The sequence below is a fragment of the Bombina bombina genome, chromosome 5, assembly GCF_027579735.1.
Source record: "Bombina bombina isolate aBomBom1 chromosome 5, aBomBom1.pri, whole genome shotgun sequence".
Taxonomy (NCBI): Eukaryota; Metazoa; Chordata; class Amphibia; order Anura; family Bombinatoridae; genus Bombina; species Bombina bombina.
In genome coordinates this window covers 572,846,366-572,871,357 of record NC_069503.1, presented here as the reverse complement: position 1 = coordinate 572,871,357, position 24,992 = coordinate 572,846,366, and the positions used below count along the sequence as shown (strand labels likewise).

Here is a 24,992-nt window from a genome sequence, read left to right as displayed (position 1 = left end):
TCTGCGGCCAAAGGGGTGCGTTAGCTACGCGTGCTTTTTTTCCCCCGCACCTTTTAAATACCGTTGGTATTTAGAGTTCACAGAAGGGCTGTGTTAGGCTCCAAAAAGGGAGCATACAGGCATATTTACCACCACTGCAACTCTAAATACCAGCGGTTCTTACGGACGCGGCCAGCTTAAAAAACGTGCTCGTGCACGATTCCCCCATAGGAAACAATGGGGCAGTTTGAGCTGAAAAAAAATCTAACACCTGCAAAAAAGCAGCGTTCAGCTCCTAACGCAGCCCCATTGTTTCCTATGGGGAAACACTTCCTAAGTCTGCACCTAACACCCAAACATGTACCCCGAGTCTAAACACGCCTAGCCTTACACTTATTAACCCCTAATCTGCCGACCCCGCTATCGCTGACGCCTGCATTTTATTATTAACCCCTAATCTGCCGCTCCGTACACCGCCGCAACCTACGTTATCCCTACGTACCCCTAATCTGCTGCCCCTAACACCGCCAACCCCTATATTATATTTATTAACCCCTAATCTGACCCACCCCAACGTCGCCGCTACCTACACTTATTAACCCCTAATCTGCCGACCGGACCTCACCGCTACTATAATAAAGTTATTAACCCCTAATTCACCTCACACCTGCCTCAAAAACCCTATAATAAATAGTATTAACCCCTAATCTGCTCTCCCTAACATCACCGACACCTAACTTCAAGTATTAACCCCTAATCTGCCGACCGGACCTCACCGCTACTCTAATAAATTTATTAACCCCTAAAGCTAAGTCTAACCCTAACACTAACACCCCCCTAAGTTAAATATAATTTTTATCTAACGAAATAAATTATTTCTTATTAAATAAATTAATCCTATTTAAAGCTAAATACTTACCTGTAAAATAAACCCTAATATAGCTACAATTTAAATTATAATTATATTGTAGCTATTTTAGGATTAATATTCATTTTACATGCAACTTTGTATTTATTTTAACCAGGTACAATAGCTATTAAATAGTTAATAACGATTTAATAGCTACCTAGTTAAAATAATTACAAAATTACCTGTAAAATAAATCCTAACCTAAGTTACATTTAAACCTAACACTATACTATCAATAAATTAATTAAATAAACTACCTACAATTATCTACAATTAAACCTAACACTACACTATCAATAAATTAATTACATACAAATACCTACAAATAAATACAATTAAATAAACTAACTAAAGTACAAAAAATAAAAAAAGAACTAAGTTACAAAAAATAAAAAAATAATTTACAAACATTATAAAAATATTACAACAATTTTAAACTAATTACACCTACTCTAAGCCCCCTAATAAAATAACAAAGCCCCCCAAAATAAAAAAATGCCCTACCCTATTCTAAAATAAAAATTGAAAAGCTCTTTTACCTTACCAGCCCTTAAAAGGGCTTTTTGCGGGGCATGCCCCAAAGAATTCTGCTCTTTTGCCTGTAAAAAAAAACATACAATACGCCCCCCAACATTATAACCCACCACCCACATACCCCTAATCTAACTCAAACCCCCCTTAAATAAACCTAACACTAAGCCCCTGAAGATCTTCCTACCTTGTCTTCACCATGCCGGGTATCACCGATCCGTCCAGAAGAGGCTCCGAATTCTTCATCCGATCCGGGGCTGAAGAGGTCCATCATCCGGCTGAAGTCTTGATCCAAGCGGGGGCTGAAGAGATCCATCATCCGGCTGAAGTCTTGATCCAAGCGGGGGCTGAAGAGGTCCATCATCCGGCTGAAGTCTTCTATCAAGCGGCATCTTCAATCTTCTTTCTTCCAGATCCATCTTCATCCCGCCGACGCGGAACATCCATCCTGGCCGACGACTTCCCGATGAATGACGGTTCCTTTAAGGGACGTCATCCAAGATGGCGTCCCTCGAATTCCGATTGGCTGATAGGATTCTATCAGACAACGGGATTAAGGTAGGAAAATTCTGATTGGCTGATGGAATCAGCCAATCAGATTCAAGTTCAATCCGATTGGCTGATCCAATCAGCCAATCAGATTGAGCTTGCATTCTATTGGCTGATCGGAACAGCCAATAGAATGCGAGCTCAATCTGATTGGCTGATTGGATTAGATCCAGAACTGGTCTGAATGAATTTTCTTTCTTTGGGACAATGAACAGATTTGAATAAAACCCCAGACCCTGTTCCTGAAAAGGAACCAGCACGATTACCCCAGATAACTCCAGGTCTGAAACACACTTCAGGCAAGCCTGTGCTTTCACTGGGTTCACTGGAATGCATGAGAGAAAGAAACTTCTCACAGGCGGTCTTACTCTGAAACCTATTCTGAACCCCTGAGAGACAATGTTCTGAATCCAATGATTTTGGACGGAATTCATTCAAACATCTTTGAAAATTTTTAATCTGCCCTCTACCAGCTGAGCTGGAATGAGGGCGGCACCTTCATGCGGACTTGGGGGTTGGTTTAGCTATCTTAAATGGCTTGGATTTATTCCAGATTGAGGAAGGCTTCCAATTGGAAACAGATTCCTTAGGGGAAGGATTAGGTTTCTGTTCCTTATTTCGTCAAAAGGAACGAAAACGTTTAGAAGCTTTAAATTTACCCTTAGATTTTTTATCCTGAGGCAAAAAAGCTCCCTTCCCCCCAGTGACAGTTGAAATTATAGAATCCAACTGAGAACCAAATAATTTATTACCTTGGAAAGAAAGAGATAGCAAAGTTGATTTAGAAGTCATATTAGCATTGCAAGACTTAAGCCATAAAGCTCTTCAAGCTAAAATAGCTAAAGACATATATCTAACATCCTTTCTGATGATATCAAGAAATGGCACCACAAATGAAATTATTAGCATGTTGAATTAATTTAACAATGCTATATACATTATGATCTGATACTTGTTGCGCTAAAGTTTCCAACCAAATAGTTGAAGCAGCTGCAACGTCAGCCAAAGAAATAGCAGGCCTAAGAAGATGACCTGAACATAAATAAGCTTTCCTTAGAAAAGATTCAAGCTTCCTATCTAAAGGATCTTTAAAAGAAGTACTATCTTCCGTAGGAATAGTAGTACGCTTAGCAAGAGTAGAGATGACCCCATCAACTTTGGGGATATTTTCCCAAAACTCCAATCTATCAGTAGGCAAAGGATACAATTTTTTAAACCTTGCAGAAGGAGTAAAAGAAGTACCCAGTCTATTCCATTCCTTAGAAATCATATCTGAAATAGCATCAGGAACTGGAAAAACCTCTGGAATAACTACATGAGGTTTATAAACCGAATTTAAACGTTTACTAGTTTAAGTATCAAGAGGACTAGTCTCCTCCATATCTAATGCAGTCAACACTTCCTTTAATAAAGAATGAATGTACTTAATTTTAAATAAATAAGAGGATTTGTCAGTGTCAATATCTGAAGCAGGATCCTCTGAATCAGACAGATCCTCATCAGAGATAGATAAATCAGTATGTTGTCGGTCATTTTAAATTTCATCAATTCTATGAGAAGTTTTAAAAGACCTTTTACGTTTATTAGAAGGCGGAATGGCAGACAAAGCCTTCTGAATGGAATCAGAAATAAATTGTCTTAAAGTTACAGGAATATCCTGAGCATTAGATGTTGATGGACCAGCAACAAGTAAGGAACTACTACTGATGGAAACATTATCGGCATGTAAAAGTTTATCATGACCACTATTACAAACCACAGCTGGAGGAACAGTTACCACAAGTTTACAACAAATGCACTTAGCTTTGGTAGAACCGACATCAGGCAGCAGAATTCCAGTAGTAGATTCTGAGACAGGATCAGATTGAGACATCTTGCAATATGTAAAAGAAAAAATAACATATAAAGCAAAATTATCAATTTCCTTATAAGACAGTTTCAGGAATGGGAAAAAATGCAAAAGCATAGGCCTCTGACATAGAAAAAAAGACCAGAGGCAAAAGGAATGGGGTTTTAAATAATGAAAATATTTGTCGTCAAGTATGACGCACAACAAACAGAGAAATATTTTTTGGGGCCAAAAACGTCCGGAACCAAACACGAGCATCAGAGATGGCGCAACTTCATGAAACACTCGGCACCAACTAAGACGCCGGAAATGACGAGTTTGCGTCAACAGACGTAATTCTCGCGCCAAAAAAGTCTTGCGCCAAGAATGACGCAATAAATTATAGCATTTTGTGCTCTCGCGAGCCTAATACAGCCCGCACTTAGAAAAAAAGTCAATTGAAAACCCCAGGTAAGTATTTTTTTTTTATTTATTTTTATTTTTTTTTAAAATACATTTCCAAGATATGAAACTGACAGTCTGCAAAAAAGGAAATATACTGATAAACCTGAATCATAGAAAATATAAGTACAAACATATATTTATAACTTTATATATAAAGTTGCCAAATTATAGCTGAGAGTGTCTTAAGTAAATGAAAAATACTTACCAAAAGACACCCATCCACATATAGCAGATAGCCAAACCAGTACTGAAACGAGAATCAGTAGAGGTAATGGTATATAAGAATATATCATCAATCTGAAAAGGGAGGTAGGAGATGAATCTCTACGACCGATAACAGAGAACCTATGAAATAGATCCCCGTTACGATGACCATTGCATTCAATAGGTGATACTCCCTTCACATCCCTCTGACATTCACTGCACTCTGAGAGTAACCGGGCTTCAAAAATGCTGAGAAGCGCATATCAATGTAGAAATCTAGCACAAACTTACTTCACCACCTCCATAGGAGGCAAAGTTTGTAAATCTGAATTGTGGGTGTGGTGAGGGGTGTATTTATAGGCATTTCGAGGTTTAGGAAACTTTGCCCCTCCTGGTAGGATTGTATATCCCATACGTCATTAGCTCATGGACTCTTACCAATTACATGAAAGAAATATTTATTTCATGATTCCGATAAAGCACTCAATATTATTATTGTTTCCAATTTACTTCTGTTGTCTAATTTGCTTTGCTCTGTTGATATTGGTATACAGCATATAATGTTAAACAATTTTCCAATTAACTTCTATTATAAAATTAGCTTCCTTTGTTCTCTTATCCTTTGTTGAGGGAGCAGCAATACACTATTTGGAGCTAGCTTAACCCTTCAGGTTTGCCAATGACAAGAGGCTTATACTGTTTGTGCAGCCATCAATCAGCAGTTATAACTCAGTAGTGCATTACTGCTTCTGAGCCTATCTAGGTATTGTTTTCAACAAAGGATACAACAGAACAAAGCAAATTAGATCATAGAATTACATTGGAAAGTTGTTTAAAATTGCATTCTCTGTCTGAATTATGAAATAAAAATGTGTAGTATCCTCCTTCCCTAACCAAACATAGCTATATCACCCTTTTAAATACATGAGAGACATATTAAGCTAAAGTACAGAGGTACATACTACCATTTTTTGTTAATGTATTATGAAAAAGCTATATTAATGTGATTTTCTTGTTAGCCTGTCTGTATATGTATATTCAGATTATCCATTGCAGACAGAACCCAGACATATGCCTTTGTTTTTGTTTATTGATTTCCATTTATTTATAAAACTTTAATAAAAACAATACAAAAAATGTTTTTAGTATCATGTACCTTTAAGGGATAGGAAGGTCAAAATTGTAATGTGCATGGTTGAATTTCAATTTTAAATGAAAGTATTTTTCCAATAGATCTCCATTAACAAAAATGCTTCTAGTAATCCCATTGCTGTTTGCAGCGACATAGGCACATATACTGTGAGGCCCATGCCCACTATCTAAACAACTCACCTTCTCAGAGAGTTAGCAGTGGCTTATATGACACAAATTAAGTCTTCACAGCCCAGGCACAATACACACAACTGTACGTAGATTGTGACGCTCCAAACCCACTACAATAGAAGCTGGAGTCTCAAGAGACCAGAACCACAATAGTGAAGTAACATCAACACCAAGTACTAAATGAAGAGAACTCACAGGATAACATTCAGTTGCAATTGAGTTTATTGGTTTCACAATCAATAGAACAATCACCACTCCAAAAGCAGGATCGATGAAATCTCATTTTAATAAATGTTATATAACAAGTGTAAGGAGTATAAAAATCACAGCATGTAGTGATACAATACACATCACTGCCAGCTCTCTGCACTTGAATACTGATTTACTGGTCCTCACAGCATATAGGCATTTGCACTGAAAAACACTAAAAACTTTTACTAGAAGCCTTTTTGGTAAATAAAGTATATTGCAAAAATGTTCCTATTTAAAATTAAATTCCCCTATGCACATTTCAGTGTTGAATTATCTCTTTAGCACTTATACAGTGCTCCTTCATAGACTTTTATTCAAAATGAAGTGAGATTTTCAATCAAATTTAAGCTGCTATTCCAAATTAAAGGGACACTGAACCCAAATTTTTTCTTTCATGATTCAGATAGAGCATTTAATTTTAAACAACTTTCTAATTTACTCATATTATCAAATTTTCTTCATTCTCTTGGTATGTTTATCTGGAAAGCAAGAATGTAAGTTTAAATGCCGGCCCATTTTTGGTGAACAATCTGGGTTGTCCTTGCTGATTGGACAGCACCAATAAACAAGCGCTGTCCATGGTTCTCAACCAAACATTTGCTGGCTCCTTAGCTTAGATGCCTTCTTTTTCAAATAAAGATAGCAAGAGAATGAAGAAAAATTGATAATAGGAGTAAATTAGAAGGTTGCTTAAAATTGCATGCTCTATCTTAATCACGAAAGAAAAAATTTGGGTTCAGTATCCCTTTAAGTGACCAAGGCTGATATACGCAACTTGTCAGACAATTGTTGCAGAAAAATATACATACTTGCAATATTTCATTTCAGTGAGCCACTGGCTTGGAATGCTATTCTAAAGGCAAACGTGAATACAAACTCACTTGAATTCTCACTGCAAACTTTGCTGGCAAGCACCATTATAACCAATGGAGGAAATAGATCTAGACAGTAGTGCTGAAAAAGTATGTGTATATGCATAATGTATCATTTTAATTTTGGTCTAATTAAAGAGTTCACTTTCTTATGTTCCTAGGTATATACAGAAGCCCCTAAGTTACTGAAAATTAAAAAAAATATTTTGAATAAAAAAATTTTTTGATGGAGTTTCAGTTGCCTGTGATATTTATATATAGAGCGGTAGAGCTATTGTAGCTCTTTACTATGTGATTAATAATTTGGTTCATTCAATGTTGTAATACACTACAGACCTTTATTTATTCCTTTTGAGGTACAAAGAGGTGATCATTTAAAATAGACAGAGAACAGCTGCTGATATTTTGGAAGCTTCTGCCTATTTGTACACTGTGATTTCACCCCACAGTTTTTTTGTTTGTTTGTAAAATATTGAAAACTAGGAAAACAGTGTAATCTGCAGAAACTGTATGTACAGTAATATTGAAGTATTAAAGCATTACTAAAACAATTATTTCTTTCAGGGATTTTATGATGAAGTAGCAACTCCTACGTTGGTGAATATTCAACTGCAGTACCCTGAAAATGCCATATCAGATATCACACAAAACAACTATAGAAACTACTTTGACGGTAGTGAAATTGTGGTTGCTGGACGTATTACAGATAATGATCTGAACACATTTACTGCAGATATAAAGGCTGAAGGAGTAAGTCATACATGGTTATTTATATGAGAAAAGTGCATTTACTATACATTTTTATTTCAAGCATAAAGGTTGCAATATTTCTTTGTCTATATGTTCCAATGAAAAAAGATCTATTCAATTACATTAAACAATTTACATTTTAAACATGTGTATTTATATATAATCATATTGTTTTCTGAAGTGGAATAATGATGTTCTGTTTCATATTTGCACCTGGTATGTGTATGTACTGTATGTATCACTATGTTGAAGCCCCTAGCAGTACTCATATCTTTATAACTTTTGAATGCAATATTTTCTTTAATCCTTTTTATTAGACAGTGTAATTAGGAGTATTTTTAAATGGGTTTTGTGAAACTTTTTTGACTCGTGTATCAGTTAACCAAAGCTCTGAAGTCACGCTACCCCGACTCACTTTAAATTCAATTGTGCTCAAGCAATCGCGTTTACTTTTAACTTGTAATATGCGTGCTGTTTCCGAAGCACAATAAACAGACGCGATAAACCCGATATTGCTTACACGAAACAGTGCACCCCTGTAATCAAGCCCATGTTAAGCCGCTTACAATGCTAATGCAAACATTAAAACTCTTTAAGTGGTTTTAAAGTTGTGGCTGATCAGTGTATATGCATGTGCTTACATATTTGTCAAACACACACATACTGTATATCATTTCAAATATTAGAATCTGTATTGAGTTTTGGATGTTATTTTTTTATATATAGTTTTGCACTATGTTTGGTTATATTATTTTCTAGGCACATATTACAAGATATTATAAGATTGCCGATCACAGTAAACCCTTTGATGTTATATATATATTTTTTTTGAAGAAATACACCAAACTAGTTATGGAGTGACTTTTTCTTTTTGATCACAGAACACACGTTTCCATGGACTATATAATCGTTTCCCATTTTATTATTGTTATTATTTATCAATTTTTAGTTATATACACATATACACTTTTATATCTGCTATTTATGTTGACCACATATTAATAACTGCACATTGTTATCTCATTTCAGGATTTGTTTATATTGCATTTGCTGTTTACACTTTAGCCTGTTTAGGTGCTCTCCATGTATTTTGGATTTGATTAGGAGACCTTGGTAGAGCTTGTGTTGTACTGTTATCTTTTGGTGCTGTACTTATATATGTTTATAGCCGATGAAAATAATTATCAGCAATAATGTAAACGGGGCCTTAAAATACAATTGTCAAAAACCAAGCTGCCTCTATCATGGTGTAGGACAGGGGTCAGCAATCTATGGCAAGCGCAATGAGCATGGCTTTCTAAGTCATTTTTAATGGCACTTGGAGTGGTGCACTGAGTAGTGTATGTAATTTTTATATCGCTCATAATAAATAAGTGTTTTGATCATTGGTTTATTTATTTTCTAACTCTTTGTGATTCCACATTTAACACCAATTCACCTTCCTACAAAACGACCTCTTTGTGGATTCTTTAACAAGGTTTTCCAAAGAGTTAGTAACTTAAGGGACATGAATACACAATAATTGTCTAACATGATTCAGATAGAACATACAATATATTTTTTTCAATTAACTTCTTTTTTCAAATTTATTGTAAGAAGTTTCAAAGGTATCCTAAGAGAACTAACCTGTTACACTGGCGCATTCTACCTCATTCAGGATTGTTTACTAACTCAAACAACCAGGACACATAAGTAAGTCTGAATCAGGAGAAGGCCAAGCATATTGCCAATCAGCATATAACTAGGGTGACCAAAATATTTCTTTAAACAGCCCTGACATATGTTTTTTTTCATATGTGTCCCTTTTTAAAGCGGCAATATGTTCACCATACATAGAACCCGTGTTTGAGAAGATGAATAGTTTCATTTTAATGATATAAAATTCTGAAGATCACTCTTGAATATAAGAAATAACTGTTATAATAGTGATTCCCTGTACTACTAGGGAAAGGGTAACGTTTTGGAACACAGACCATAAAGGGACATCCCAGCCAAAATTGGAATCTACATGAATGCATTTCAGTTTTGAATAGAAGCATTTTTTTTTAATATGCCTGTAAAAGCTATAGCTGTTTAAAATTTGTATTTAAGTAGGCTCCGTGCTCCACTATTTTAAACACAGCAGAATGACAAACGTATAAGAAACCCACATTTTTTTCATGATTAATATCAGAGCATATAATTTTAAACAACTTTCCAATTTACCTATACGATAATGTTTATATAGTACATAGTAGATGAGGTTAAAAAAAGACAGAAGTCCATCGAGTTTAACCTATACATACAGTGGGGCAAAAAAGTATTTAGTCAGCCACCAATTGTGCAAGTTCTCCCACTTAAGAAGATGAGAGAGGCCTGTAATTTTCATCATAGGTATACCTCAACTATGAGAGACAAAATGTGGAAACAAATCCAGACAATCACATTGTCTGATTTGTAAAGAATTTATTTGCAAATTATGGTGGAAAATAAGTATTTGGTCAATATCAAAAGTTCATCTCAATACTTTGTTATATATCCTTTGTTGGCAATGACAGAGGTCAAACATTTTCTGTAAGTCTTCACAAGGTTGTCACACACTGTTGCTGGTATGTTGGCCCATTCCTGCATGCAGATCTCCTCTAGAGCAGTGATGTTTTTGGGCTATCGCTGGGCAACACGGACTTTCAACCCCTCCAAAGGTTTTCTATGGGGTTGAGATCTGGAGACTGGCTAGGCCACTCCAGGACCTTGAAATGCTTCTTACGAAGTCACTCCTTCGTTGCCCCGGTGGTGTGTTTGGGATCATTGTCATGCTGAAAGACCCAGCCATGTTTCATCTTCAATGCCCTTGCTGGTGGAAGGAGGTTTGCACTCAAAATCTCACGATACATGGCCCCATTCATTCTTTCATGTACATTGATCAGTCGTCCTGTTCCCTTTGCAGAGAAACAGCCCCAAAGCATGATGTTGCCACCCCAATTCTTCACAGTATGTATGGTGTTCTCTCTCCTCCAAACACGACAAGTTGTGTTTCTACCAAACAGTTCTACTTTGGTTTCATCTGACCATATGACATTCTCCCAATCCGCTTCTGGATCATCCAAATACTCTCTAGCATACTTCAGATGGGCCCGGGCATGTACTGTCTTAAGCAGGGGGACACGTCTGGCACTGCAGGATCTGAGTCCCTGGCGGCGTAGTGTGTTACTGATGGTAGCCTTTGTTACGTTGGTCCCAACTCTCTGCAGGTCATTCACTAGGTCCCCCTGTGTAGTTCTGGGATGTTTGCTCACCGTTCTTGTGATCATTTTGACCCCACGGGGTGAGATCTTGCGTGGAGCCCCAGATCGAGGGAGATTATCAGTGGTCTTGTATGTCTTCCATTTTCTAATTATTGCTCCCACAGTTGATTTCTTCACACCAAGCTGCTTGCCTTTTGCAGCTTCAGTCTTCCCAGCCTGGAGCAGGTCTACAGTTTTGTTTCTGGTATCCTTCGACAGCTCTTTGGTCTTCACCATAGTGGAGTTTGGAGTGTGACTGTTTGAGGTTGTGGACAGGTGTCTTTTATACTGATAACAAGTTCAAACAGGTTCCATTAATACAGGTAATGAGTGGAGGACAGAGGAGCCTCTTAAAGAAGAAGATACAGATCTGTGAGAGCCAGAAATCCTGCTTGTTTGTAGGTGACAAAATACTTATTTTCCACCATAATATGCAAATAAATTCTTTCGAAATCAGACAATGTGATTGTCTGGATTTGTTTCCACATTTTGTCTCTTATATTTGAGGTATACCTATAATGAAAATTACAGGCCTCTCTCATCTTCTTAAGTGGGAGAACTTGCACAATTGGTGGCTGACTAAATACTTTTTTGCCCCACTGTATTCTACTTTATTTACAATAAAAAAGCAGCAAATTAGATTAATGAACGCAGCAAATTAGATTATAGAAGTACATTGAAAAGTTGTTTAAAATTGCATTCTCTAGCTGAATCATGAAAGTTTAATTTTGATTTTACCATCTCTTTAACTTTTAATGAACTAGGAAAATTAGGAAATATTGCATGTATTTACTTCAAATTGTAAAGGATTGTAAATGACTGCTAATCTGTCTCTACAGTCATTAGTTGTAAATATCTGGAAAATAGGGCTGTTAATTTAATCTTCATTTGAAATTAAACTAAAGCATATTATTTATTTTTTATATTTCTGATATAGGCAAATGATTTAATAAAATATACAGAAAATATAGACCTCCAGAATAAGGATGATGCTCTGAAACAACAGGAATATATATTTGGGGACTACATAGAGAGACTTTGGGCATATCTTACTATCCAACAGTTGCTAGAAAAACGGTAAATTAATCTAAATCTGCACTTAATGGAGATAAACAAATGTAAAAGATACTTTTCTTTTTTGCTCAATAACATATAGCGCTGCAGAATCTGTTGCACCCTACAAATACCTGATAATAATAATAATATGTATTGGGCGATGCAAAGCAATTTTCAGATTGTAAAATACAGTGCCACAGTTCGCACAAGTTTGCCACAAACTCAGGCGTCAATCACAATCTATTGGCCAATTTGTTTTTTGACAGGTTTTCAGGCCAAAAATGGCATCACAATAATGGATTTTCAGCTATTTCCTGGAGTCGAGATCGTGTTTTTTGCTCCCTGATAAAAGCCTATTTGTAAGATGGAGCTGAAATGTTTTTGGTACGCTATACTTTTCAACAGGTGTTTGGAAAGTTTTTGACTAATTCAACACCTAAAGGCCCTTGATAAAGCCCCAAAATGGCCTTTTTGCCATCTTTGCAAGTGTTACAAGACAATTTGCAATAATTCTATTAGGGTTTTTTAATATTTACAGTTATTGATTTTCAACAAAGCATTTTCCTATTTGATGTTATGTAATCTGAAAAAAATACTTTTTGTTTCTATCTTTAGGACTTATGTCATCTTTTAAAAATGGATTTTAAAAGTTGCAATATTGTAGCAACAAAAATAATGTACAAATGAGATTGTGCCGGGCTAGCGCACATGAAAAATTGCTAACCTCAATGCGCGTTATTGATGTATAAAATATTAAAAAAATATTAATAATAATAATTAAAAATTATTATATATGGGGGCGGAGTCTAGCCACGGACCAGAATGGCTGCTTAATCCCAGAGCTCTGTGGTCCCCTTAGATCTCAATGAAAATCAACATATTCCCCTAATTATTAATAACCCACCAGACATCTGATATTAAGGCAGGAGCTGTCAAGGACCGGCTAAGTCAAAATTAAAGACCCGGGTGAGCACATCATAGGTGTGCAACGTTGCACTGAAGGCAGTAACCATTGCAAGAGAGCCGCGGGTGGGAAAAACGGGCCGGAGACTAAGCAGCCCAACACAGTTACGAGACTGAGCAGAAAAGAGAACATACCTCACACCCGGTCACGACCGGACTTTCAACTAGCAGTGGCGTGCAACACAGGGGACACTAAGACCCGGAGCACCGATGCGGGCTGATTAGGCTGCGCAGGAATCTGAGCCACGCGGTGGGACAGAGGCCTGTAGGACCGGAGCAGGCAGTGAAAGCACACGCTCGCAGCAAAGCTAAGTAGACCGCTGCCCAGATTGCCGGTAAGAAGGACTTTAAATATTTATATAAGACCTCCTCCCCAAACAGCTCCGTGAACAGGGAGCTTAAATCTCAAAAGACTGTGACTCACTAATCAAAGAACGGCCCACAAACGGTTGAGACAGAGGGCTAGAACACAGCACACATTAAAAAAAGCCCTATAAACAGACCGGGTAAACACAGGGTGCTGGGACCCATCTCACACTGACACAGGCAGCACACAGAGCATAACAGGTGAAAGATCAGGAAAAGGGCTAACAACCCAGTGCATGGGCCTGAGTGTCACACAATCAAAAACCTCAAGTCAATATTCTGAGCAAAGGTGTCAGGATACTGTAAAAGACATACGAATTGCAACATACATGCACTAGCCCCATAAAAGCATACTTTTTATAACGGCCTGAATATCATCCCAGAAAAGTTTATTGCTGAATCAGGAACTTGTTAAAAGTGGGACATCTGCTGCAAGCAAGGCCTACCTATAAGTGGCAAGAGAAAAATTTAACATCAATAAAGTCCAATCATCTGAGAAGCCCGCGCTCCCTGACAGACCTAGGGGCAACACTGCAACTATTAGAGGGCGAAATAAAGGCACATCGCGCAACTAACCATTGTCAGTCATGGCCACCAAGAGAAATAATAAGCCACTCAGGGCCACACAATCCACAGCACTAGATAACTATCTAATACCAGCCGAAGTAATTATGCCCACCACAGAAACAGAACGTAGCGCCCCCACACAAACAACGTCAGCGCAAATACACGATCCTGGCCCACACAACAGGACACAAGATTACCTAACAAGAGAAGACATAAAGCATTTATCCTCAAAAGAAGACATTAGGGAGGCGATGCAAGACTTCAAGACTATGTTTGGGGAGCTGAAAAGGGACATCATGGTGGTAGACCGCCATGTCACACAGATAGAGGAAAGGCAAGAATCCCTAAGCTCTGACTTACAACACCAGACCAGTCAAATGCAAGCACAAGAGGGCACAGTGCAAGCACTCATGGACCGCATAGAAGATTTAGAGAACAGGAGTAGGAGGAACAATCTCAGACTCCGAGGAATACCAGAATGAGTCGACCCTCCTGCACTACAATCGTATATACAAGATTTCATCAAACATCTCAAACATAATGACGCTGCACCAGAAACACAGATAGAAAGAGCTCATAGAGCTCTACTCCCTAAGCCACCACACAGGGCACCACCCAGAGATGTCATTATGAAACTCCTGTCCTTCAAAGACAAAGAAGAAATCCTGCGACTAGCTAGAACACAGCACCCGCTAGACTTCAGAGGAGCAGAGATTCAAGTATATTCTGATCTATGCCCTGTGACACTGCAGAAAAGAAGAGACCTAAGGTATGTCACGGCAGTCCTCAAAGAAAAAAGACTGCAATACAGATGGGGTTTCCCCACATGTTTGATCGTCACGAAAAACAACACCACTCATGTCCTGAAGTCACTTGAAGATCTGCCAAACTTCAACCAAGCTCTGGGTATCAACATACGCCCACCACAGGATGCAGAAGAGGCCCCACGGGGCCCTCCCGGACAGAACCAAAGAATGAACCAGCAGCCACTAGCCTGATGGGACAACAACAAGTCTGGACTATACAGTTACATCTATCACTGTGCAGTAGGACAATCTGGGCACTCCTTGGGGAAACCTGAGTGGAGATCCTAGATACTTATACAGGTCGTATGCCTTCAAAGATTCCTAAGCTTATGCCTAGAATGAATGATGTTGTAAACTGAACATTTAATATAAGTTATAACTATGCTGGGTATGTTTATTATTGTTGACTTCTAACTTACTTACTAAATTTCCACACTTGCAACTATGTAATAACCTTATGCATTCTGACTGACACCTTATGTGGAACTTGGTACCATAACTCTTAAGCAGTACACACTTAAGCCCACTAAACAGTAGCCTAGACTAACGTGTATTCACAACCCAACTCCATACTCACATTAATCAACGCTCACCAAGGAATTTACGAATGGCCAGCGCATCACAAGACAAGGCAGAGTGGGGACATAAAAATCCAAACCCTTGACCCCATACATAGAATAGTGAAACACGACATCAGCCCACGTGCTGAAAAGACGCGACACCTGGCTAAAACTGCAAGGGACGCTCTTAATATAAGAGAAGACTCCCCCCGCACTGTCACACATGGACAAACATCAAACGGATATAGACATTTCAACACTCAGCCCTTTGAGACAGAGACAACAGATACCCTCTGCACATCATATAGAATACGAAGTTATGTTTATAATGTTTTACTTGGAAACGTTGTTTTACAAAAATAAGTTATAAGTTTATACTCTAAATGAGATCAAGGGGACAACTACCCCCAATTAGTAGTACATTTTTAAGTTTGTATTTGCATAGCAGTTAAGTAGAGAATATAGTATTGATTTTGTATCTCCATTTCACTGCTTATCTGAATAATTGATTCTCTACTCCTCTTCTATTTCAACTCTTTTCACGCCTCTCTTCGGGCATCTGCCCTCACCCTCATCTGTTAACTCTCTCCCTCTTCTCCCTACCGCCACTACTTTCTAGCACCCGCTTACTTACTTTAACTTCTACCCACCTTCCCCCCCCCTTTTTTTTTGTTTGTTTTTTTTGCTTTTTCTCCCCACTCTCCCCTTCTCCTTCCCTACACAGGCATCCACAATTTACCCAGACACAATCCAAACATGGCAAGGGACCAAAGGCACCCCCGAACTCACCCTATAGAACTGATCTCCATAAATGTTGAAGGCCTAAATAGCCCCAATAAAAGGTCTATAGCACAAAGAGATCTGCAAAGGATGGGTGGGGACATTGTATATCTACAAGAAACACATTTCGCAGCAGCACACAAGCCTAGGTGGAATAGCCGCCGCTACCCAACTGCATTCTTTGCGTCAGGCCCAAAAAAGAAAAATGGGGTTGGAATAATTCTACACGACAAACTACCTTTCCAACTAACACAAACCCACAAAGACCCTGAGGGCAGATACATAATTGTGACTGGATCTCTCTACGGTAGGCCCATTACACTTGCCAATGTTTACTGCCCAAACCACTCACAACACATTTTTCTCACAAAAGTCATCCAAAAAATACTAGAAATAAGAATAGGAATGCTATACTTAGGAGGGGACTTCAATGCACGAGCTGACCCCGCCCTCGATACCTTGAACGGTATCTCCAGCATCCCCAGTAGGACTCTCAAACGTATGGTGACAATGTTGACAGAACTGAAGGTACAAGATATATGGCGAGTGCACCACCCGAGCGGGAAAAACTATACATTTTATTCACACCCACATAGGAAATACTCCAGGATAGACTATCTATACACAGACACAATTGGACTCACAATAACTCAAAGCAGTAATATTAACACGATCACATGGTCAGACCATGCCCCGGTCAGTTGCTCAATACTCTGGCCCAATGTCCCAGTCACGCCGTACATGTGGTGACTGGACGACACCCTACTGGATAATCCAGTCTTCAAGACGGATATCCATAAAGAAATAACAACTTTCTTCCAATTAAACAAAGACGGACATACAGGAAACACCATAGTTTGGGAGGCGCACAAATGCACTATAAGAGGTCTTCTAATCAAAAGGAGATCTGCTCTAAATAAAATTAAAAGAGAGCGCTACCAGACATTATTATCTCAAGTGGCGCAGGCTGAGCGACATCACAAGCTACAGCCCATCAATGCAGCCAAAACGGAGATCTTGGTAGCAGCCAGGGGAAGCCTCTTGCAGTATTGCAGGAAGACTACCAAAAAAAGGCGCTGATGATGAAACAAATATACTTTGAACATGGTGACAAAGCGGGGAAACTGCTGGCCAGGGCAGTGGCGAGGAAGAAACTTAAGGCATATGTACATCACATAGTAAATAGTGAGGGGGAGGCAGGACTAGATGCGGATTCTATCGCAGACACTTTTAGAACATACTACGAAACATTATACAACATTGCAGGCACAGATCAAGGCGCAGGGGGACATGTTTCCCCTTTGCAAGTAGAGGAAGATGTGCGTGACTACCTAGAGGGAACTGACCTTCCCAGGCTGGCGGACGAAGATAGGGAAGCATTAGATGTCCCAATTTCGGTCACGGAAATAAAAAAGGCAATCAAAGACCTCCCCTCAGGGAAAAGTCCCGGGCCTGATGGCTTTGGACTTAAATATTATACAACTTACGCTGACTCGCTGGCACCAACGCTGGTGAATCTGTTTAATGCCTTGCCCCAAGCCCCTGAACTCCCAAGCTCCATGTTGGAGGCTTACATCACTGTGATCCCCAAGCCTGGGAAACAGCATGATACACCGGGAAACTTCAGACCAATATCCCTCTTAAATTCTGATGTTAAGATCCTGGCGAGGGTTCTGGCCAGCAGAATTAATAGGCTGTTGCCGGGATTGGTTTCTACCGATCAAGTGGGATTTATCCCTGCTCGCGAGGCCAGGGATAACACCCTAAAAGTACTGCAGATGATCACGCATGCTCAGGTACACGGGACACCACTCTCCCTGGTCACTACAGATGCTGAGAAAGCATTTGACCGGGTGAGATGGTCGTTCATGAAATGTGTGCTACTGAGGTTTGGCTTTGGAACCAACATCATAGACATGATCATGTCCCTCTACTCTTCCCCAAACGCGAGAGTCAGAGTAAATGGTACACTATCTAACCCATTCAAAATCAACAACGGCACCAGACAGGGCTGTCCTCTGTCGCCGATCCTGTTTGCACTTACAATCGAGGTGCTGGCGAGTAGAATCAGGAATAACCCCTCAATCATGGGGTTCTCAATAAGAGGCAAAGAACAAAAACTCTCAATGTATGCCGACGATGTGCTATTATCTATCTCAGATTCACCGGACTCTCTGAATGAGGCCATGAAGGAATTCTCGACATTCGGAAAAATGTCAAATTTCTTACTAAACCCGCAAAAATCTGAAATCTTGGTAGTCAATGAGCGACCTGAGCTCATCCATGTACTTCATGGTAACTGCCCGATCAAGCTCGCACAACACTCCATAAAATACCTAGGGATCCAAATCACGGCGGATATAAGGGAAACAATAGAAATCAACTACAAAAACATTAGGGATGAGATCATAAAAGACCTAACTAACTGGAAAAATAAGACCATCTCATGGATGGGACAAATTGGGGTGGTTAAGATGAATATCTTGGCAAGGGTGTTGTATGTAATGCAGACCATACCAATCTCACCAGCTACACCATATTCCAACAGATCCAAAAAGCTATTGAAACTTACATATGGAATGGCATTAAACCGAGAATTAGAAAACACACCACTTATCTACCCAGAAAAGATGGTGGCCTCGGTGTGCCTTTACTGAAAGAATATCAGAGAGTGGTCTCTTTGCAGAGGCTGATAGAATGGGGTCAAAACATGCGTAACAAAGCATGGGTTCAAATTGATAATTACATTTTGCGACGTGGTAATGTGGGGGCGCTGGCATGGATCTCAGCCAGGAACAGGCCGCCTAACATAGCACAATACCCTCTGATACAGGAGGTGTTTGAGGAGTGGGACAAGATAATCTCTAAAGAACCACACATATCCACATTTCAGTCACCGAATACCCCAATCAGAGAAAACCCAGACCTGGGAAGGGAATATAGGCCGCATGCACCGGGCGAATTTCACACACTAGCAGACACCTCTATAACCAACATCTTGCAGCAGGGAAAGCTTATAGCACAGGCAGAATTATCAGAATGGGCACCTGAGATCTTTGAGTCGTGGTTCAGAGTAGCACAAATACAACACTTACATAGAAACGCACAAAGACAAAACAGCCCTGTCCAGACAAAGAACATTTTACGAGACGCTATGCACTACGACACAAGCCCGACACTTCTAATCTCACAAATCTACAAAGCCTTATTGACAAATGGGGGAACTACTCTACCATCCTACACTATAGCATGGCAGAATGACCTGGGTCAGGAAATAGAAGCGAAGGACTGGTTTAAAATCTTTGAGAAAGCAAAAAAGGCATCAGTCTCCATGAAAATACAAGAAGCACATTACAAGCTACTAAGCAGATGGTACATGACACCTCAAAGACTTCATAAAATATACCCGCACGTGGAGGGGGGGTGCTGGAGGGGATGTGGGGAGGGGGGTTCACTCTTACATATCTGGTGGGAATGCCCACATATACAGCCTTACTGGGAGGAGGTACTGGGAGAAATGAGTAAAAAACTAGGAGTCATAATACCACCACAACCCTCATACCTGATATATCACGGGTTGCCCAAACTGGTAGGGGAGGGCAAGTATTTGCTCCTCTTGTTGATGCTAAACGGAGCAAAGGGTCTAATACCTACCCATTGGAAGAAAACACAAGTCCCAACCATGCAGGAATGGAGAAACAGAGTGGGAGATCTTCTCAGACTAGAACGGTATCACTACTTTAAAGCAGGCAAAATAGGCACACACGAAATGATGACACTAACCTGGGAGGGTAGAGGACTATGATACGAATCGACTATAGGCCGCACCTCTTGAAACTAAACCCCACTGCTCAGGGAGGGATGGTTGTTGTCCCCTCCCCCCTCCTCTCACACTGCGCCCTTCTTGCCCCTCCCCTTGCCTCCCCGCTCCTTCCTCTCCCTCTCCTTTTTTTTTTTTTTTTCTTCCTCTCTCTTTCCTCACCCTCCCTCTAATCTCATGAACTTTCTCTACACTAACCTTACTTACACCTAACCTAGGGACCTATTATAGACTCGGCAATGTGCTTTGAAAAGCTGAGACTTAACTGTATAAACAATGGTATAAACCCTGGGTTCAGTCCCAAAGCTTATGTTTAACTGTTAATAAGATTGTAAATACACAGCGAGCAAATTGGCTGGCTGAAGCAAGCTCCGGAATAAGGACTCATGTTCATCCAAAATAAACAGAAAAGAGAAACAGACTGTATAGCAAAGTAAATTAAACTATGAACAACCTCACAGGATATACACACTCTGTATTAGACATTTCCTCTTTAATGTCTCCAACGCCATATATATGTAAAAAAAGAAATGTATGTACCAATTAAGTTGTTCCTAATTTCTCTTCAATAAAGCTTGTTTCAAAAATTAAAAAAAAAAAAATTATTATATATATATATATATATATATATATATATATATATATATATATAATATATATATATATATATATTGTATGGATTATTTAGCATTTTTTACATTATATTTAATAGTGTTTAATTATTATTATTATTAATATTTTTTTATATTTTATATTTAATATTTCAATAACAAGCATTGAGACTAGCAATTCTTCATGTGCGCTAACCCTACACCACTTTAGAACTAAAGGGCAAAACACCAGTCACGATACGCATATTTTACATTCCAATGTTCTTCACATATAAAAAATGAAATTTGTATTATTAAATATATATTTATATTTCTATCTGATAATGTTAATGGAAAATAGATATCTATACCTACATATCTATAGGAATATATATACAGATATAGTTAGCTATATATGGAGATAAAAAAAATACATTGTTCTGTATGTGAAGAACTTTGGAATGTGAAATATGAATAACTCCTGTCAGGTTAGCGCATGAGCAGTAGTTGTTCTTCTGTATCCTTCATTAACTTCTATGGGGAGACTACGTTAGGGCGGTCACAATATCGCAAAGTCCTTTGGTTAGCACACATTGGCTTTTTGCTTGTAGACAAACTTTTTAGTTTCAACTTGTAATACGCTCTACCCAATGTACATAAAAAGATTAGTTCTAGCAATTTTGTAAAGTGCTAAATAGTGCCCAACTTGTAATATGGCCCAGACTGTGATCCACCCCTCAGTGTAATAATTTGATGTCAACTATATTACTGATATAGCAAGACAAATACATTTTGTTCTCAGAAACCATACATTCCAAATAAATTCTCAGTTCCCATGACTATCTTCAACTATCCTTATAATAAGAATAATAATATTAGATAATTATAAATATTACAATTATTCATCATGAGACAGAATTATAACTATTGGTGCTGTATATTTCCCACATAAATGCATGTAATATTTGGGAATTCTATAAAAATCATAACAAATAATTGTTTTTATCAAATTTAAAATATTATTATACCTAGATAGCAACACATTTTGCAAGTATTTAATTATTTAATTATTTATATTTGTATTCATCTATTTCTTTATTTAATTATTGATTTATGCATGCAAAATGATTAGTTCTAGCAAACTTAACGCTTGAGCGAAAGTGCTAAATTGGATGCCACTTGTAATATGGCACAGTTTGTGATCCACCTCTCAGTGTAATAATTTGATGTCAACTATATTACTGATATAGCAAGACAAATAAATGTTGTTCTCAGAAACCACAATTTCACCAATTAATTCTCAGTTCCAATGACTATCTTCAACCATCCTTTTAATATGAATAAGAATATTAGATAATTATGAATATTACAATCATAAGAGAGATCTATAGCTATTGTTGAAATATATTTTCTACATAAATGCATGTAATATTTAGGAATTCGATACAACTAATAACCAATAATTATTTTTAGCAAATTTTATATATTATAATACTCAGATAGCAACAAATTTTGCAAACCAGGAGGATTAGTGTTATTATTGATAAAAAAAATTTAAGGTGTTTTATATTTTTATTTATCTATTTATTTAATTATTGATTTATCCCTAGAATTTATGCTGATCCATCAGAGAAGCAAAATTTAACAGAAAAAGCCCTTGAACTATCGCTGAAATATAAATTTGTGACTCCGTTGACATCAATGGTTGTTACAAAGCCTGAAGAAAAAGAAGATGAGCTGTTGATAGCTGATAAATTTGTGGAAGGTACTGTTTTATATATACCAATAATCTCCATTCTGGTGAGAAGATCTAAGACATCTCATCAGTACGGCGAGGTCCCCCAAATAATTTTTAAGAGGTGAATTTAAGCCTTGGAGATATTTGTCTGGCTATATAGAGTTATGTATGTGAAGGAGAGACACCTACATTTCAATATAACACTCAAAAAAAAGACCCCAAAGATTTTGTGGGATTGCTCTCCCTGCTGATGAGTTTGTTAGCATAAGGCCCATAAAAATTAAAGTTAAACTCTATTATGAGAATAAATGAAATTGGGAAACATCTGTCTGTTTAACTAGTTAAAAAGAAATAAAAAGAAAATGTTTAGTAAATTAGCTTAACCTTACACAAAAATAATATTTAATTTTATATACCCATTTCTTTATATCTAATCAGTGTCTTGGTATATTTATCACATTGAATAATATTGATACATCCTATGCCCAAAGTGGCATTACTTATATTTTCAGTTTTCTTTCTATATTATGGTTATCATTGCCTTAAAGAGTTTTTTTATGGAGGGGGCGTGGAGCCTGGTCAGAGTTGAGAATGGCCGAATAATTTATGGCTCCCAGACCTAGCCACGGACTTTTGAGCTCTCTTGGGTCCTTGCAACACTTAGGGACCTCTCCATCCTCCATCAGTCACCTCATAGATACAGAGGATACTGTGCCCCAAAATATGGGTGTTAAATGAATGGACGCATCCACCCTGGAACATCGCAGTCTACACGGAGCAGAAGCTGAGGACTAAATTTGCAGAGCCCCCCGATGATCGCGCAAACTCTGCGGCGATTATCTCTTCCAAAAGAGAACCCCATAACCAGCATTGTTGACAGGGTAAGAGGCCTCAAGCAGCCACACACCAGTCCCCCAAAGGCAATTAGTGGAGGGGGTAAAAAAAATCTATAAAAGAAGGGGGTTTGTGAGACCACGCGGCACTGGGTAAAACTTCTCTAACACCAGCACAACAGCCCTGAACAATCCGAACAAACCTTGCTAGAGAGAGGGGGTATCAACGGCACTACTTAGCCTATAGTGGCTTAAATATCTCTAATTCCCTATTTGGCCCCAATTTGTCCTTAATATATATGGGGATAATTCCCCTATACAGATATGGACTGCTGAAGGTGCTATGTAGTATTCAACATGTGAAACTAGGTAGAGGTAGGCTCTAACTCGACAGACTACATGTATAGCACTCTAGGGGGTTAATATAGGGTATAGTTCTGGATAGTATGAAAGACCTAGTTCCTTTAGGCAAAATAGAGTTACTGATGGTCTAGTGAGTTTGCGTGTTCCACGTTAAAACATAACTTTTATTGAGTCAAACTTAATATAAAACCCTGGAAATAAAATTAAAAACACACTTAGATGCTAAAGACTCAGTGGTCGGCCTGTTCTGTATAAGTAAATTCTAGCCAGGTGGGTTCTGGTTAATACTGGAAACCTTTCTAAAGTATTATTGCAGCAGGTTAATGAACCTGATGCACACTTATAACAAGAGGTCCTGTAAAGATTGTGTGTTTATATCCGTGTAATGGACCTAACAGAGTCAGATATTCTGAAATAGTCTTAAATAATATTAATCTTGATAAGACATTACTTGGTCATACACAACTGTTACTGTGTGTTTCAATTAAACCTGTGGTTAATACAGCTCTATTACTATTGTGTTACCTTAATACTGTTTGCTGGTGGATAGTACGCTTTTTATGCTGACATAAGATCATAAGATTACCTTGAATCTTGTTAACGAAGTTAATGGTACTATAGTCAGCAGTTTTAACCTAATGCATTCAAAATGTCAGATTTAATAATAGGTTAATAGTCCACATGTCAGCAGCTTATAAACCTATATTTATAATGTAGCCGTTATTATCAATTGGATAAAAGAGATAAATGTGCACTTTTTATATCTTATTTTTCAGGCTGTGTTAATCCTCATTTAATAAATAACATACACACTATTGTTACTCATGTACGGTTCTGTCTTTTCATTTTGAGTATGCTGTGTTACAATTTAAATCACTGATAAAGACACATTTTGCATGTAAATTTGTAACTGTAAATTTGCAATTGATTGTCACTCGACACAGAATCAATTGTACCGGTAAACTGGGAACCAAATATTGCATAAACAATATGGGCATATAACCGAAAGATTACCGGTTAAATTACATCCACTCCACCGGCTACATACCGGGTGGTGTGGTTAGCAGTAACCCCAATTGAACCGGTTTAACCGGTAGTGCATGACTGGGCTGAAATTAAACAGCTTTTGTGTTTCGAGTGAGCGACACCTAAAACTCTTTACATAATCAGAGAACAGCTCTGCTACCCATTGGCAACAACTGCCACACTACAGTTACAAATTTACATGCAAAATGTGTCTTTATCAGTGATTTAAATTGTAACACAGCATACTCAAAATGAAAAGACAGAACCGTACATGAGTAACAATAGTGTGTATGTTATTTATTAAATGAGGATTAACACAGCCTGAAAAATAAGATATAAAAAGTGCACATTTATCTCTTTTATCCAATTGATAATAACGGCTACATTATAAATATAGGTTTATAAGCTGCTGACGTGGACTATTAACCTATTATTAAATCTGACATTTTGAATGCATTAGGTTAAAACTGCTGACTATAGTACCATTAACTTCGTTAACAAGATTCAAGGTAATCTTATCATCTTATGTCAGCATAAAAAGCGTACTATCCACCAGCAAACAGTATTAAGGTAACACAATAGTAATAGAGCTGTATTA

At 38.1% G+C, this 24,992-nt stretch overlaps 1 protein-coding gene across 1 annotated transcript in view; it reads left to right on the top strand.

The window, feature by feature from the left end:
* LOC128660591 (inter-alpha-trypsin inhibitor heavy chain H3) overlaps positions 1-24,992 on the top strand; it is a 372,698-nt gene that overhangs the window by 226,681 nt on the left and 121,025 nt on the right. The window contains exons 12-14 of the mRNA XM_053714518.1: positions 7,478-7,663; positions 11,864-12,003; positions 22,045-22,199. Of these exons, the coding sequence (XP_053570493.1) occupies positions 7,478-7,663; positions 11,864-12,003; positions 22,045-22,199 (481 nt within the window). The remainder of the gene's footprint in view (positions 1-7,477; positions 7,664-11,863; positions 12,004-22,044; positions 22,200-24,992) is intronic.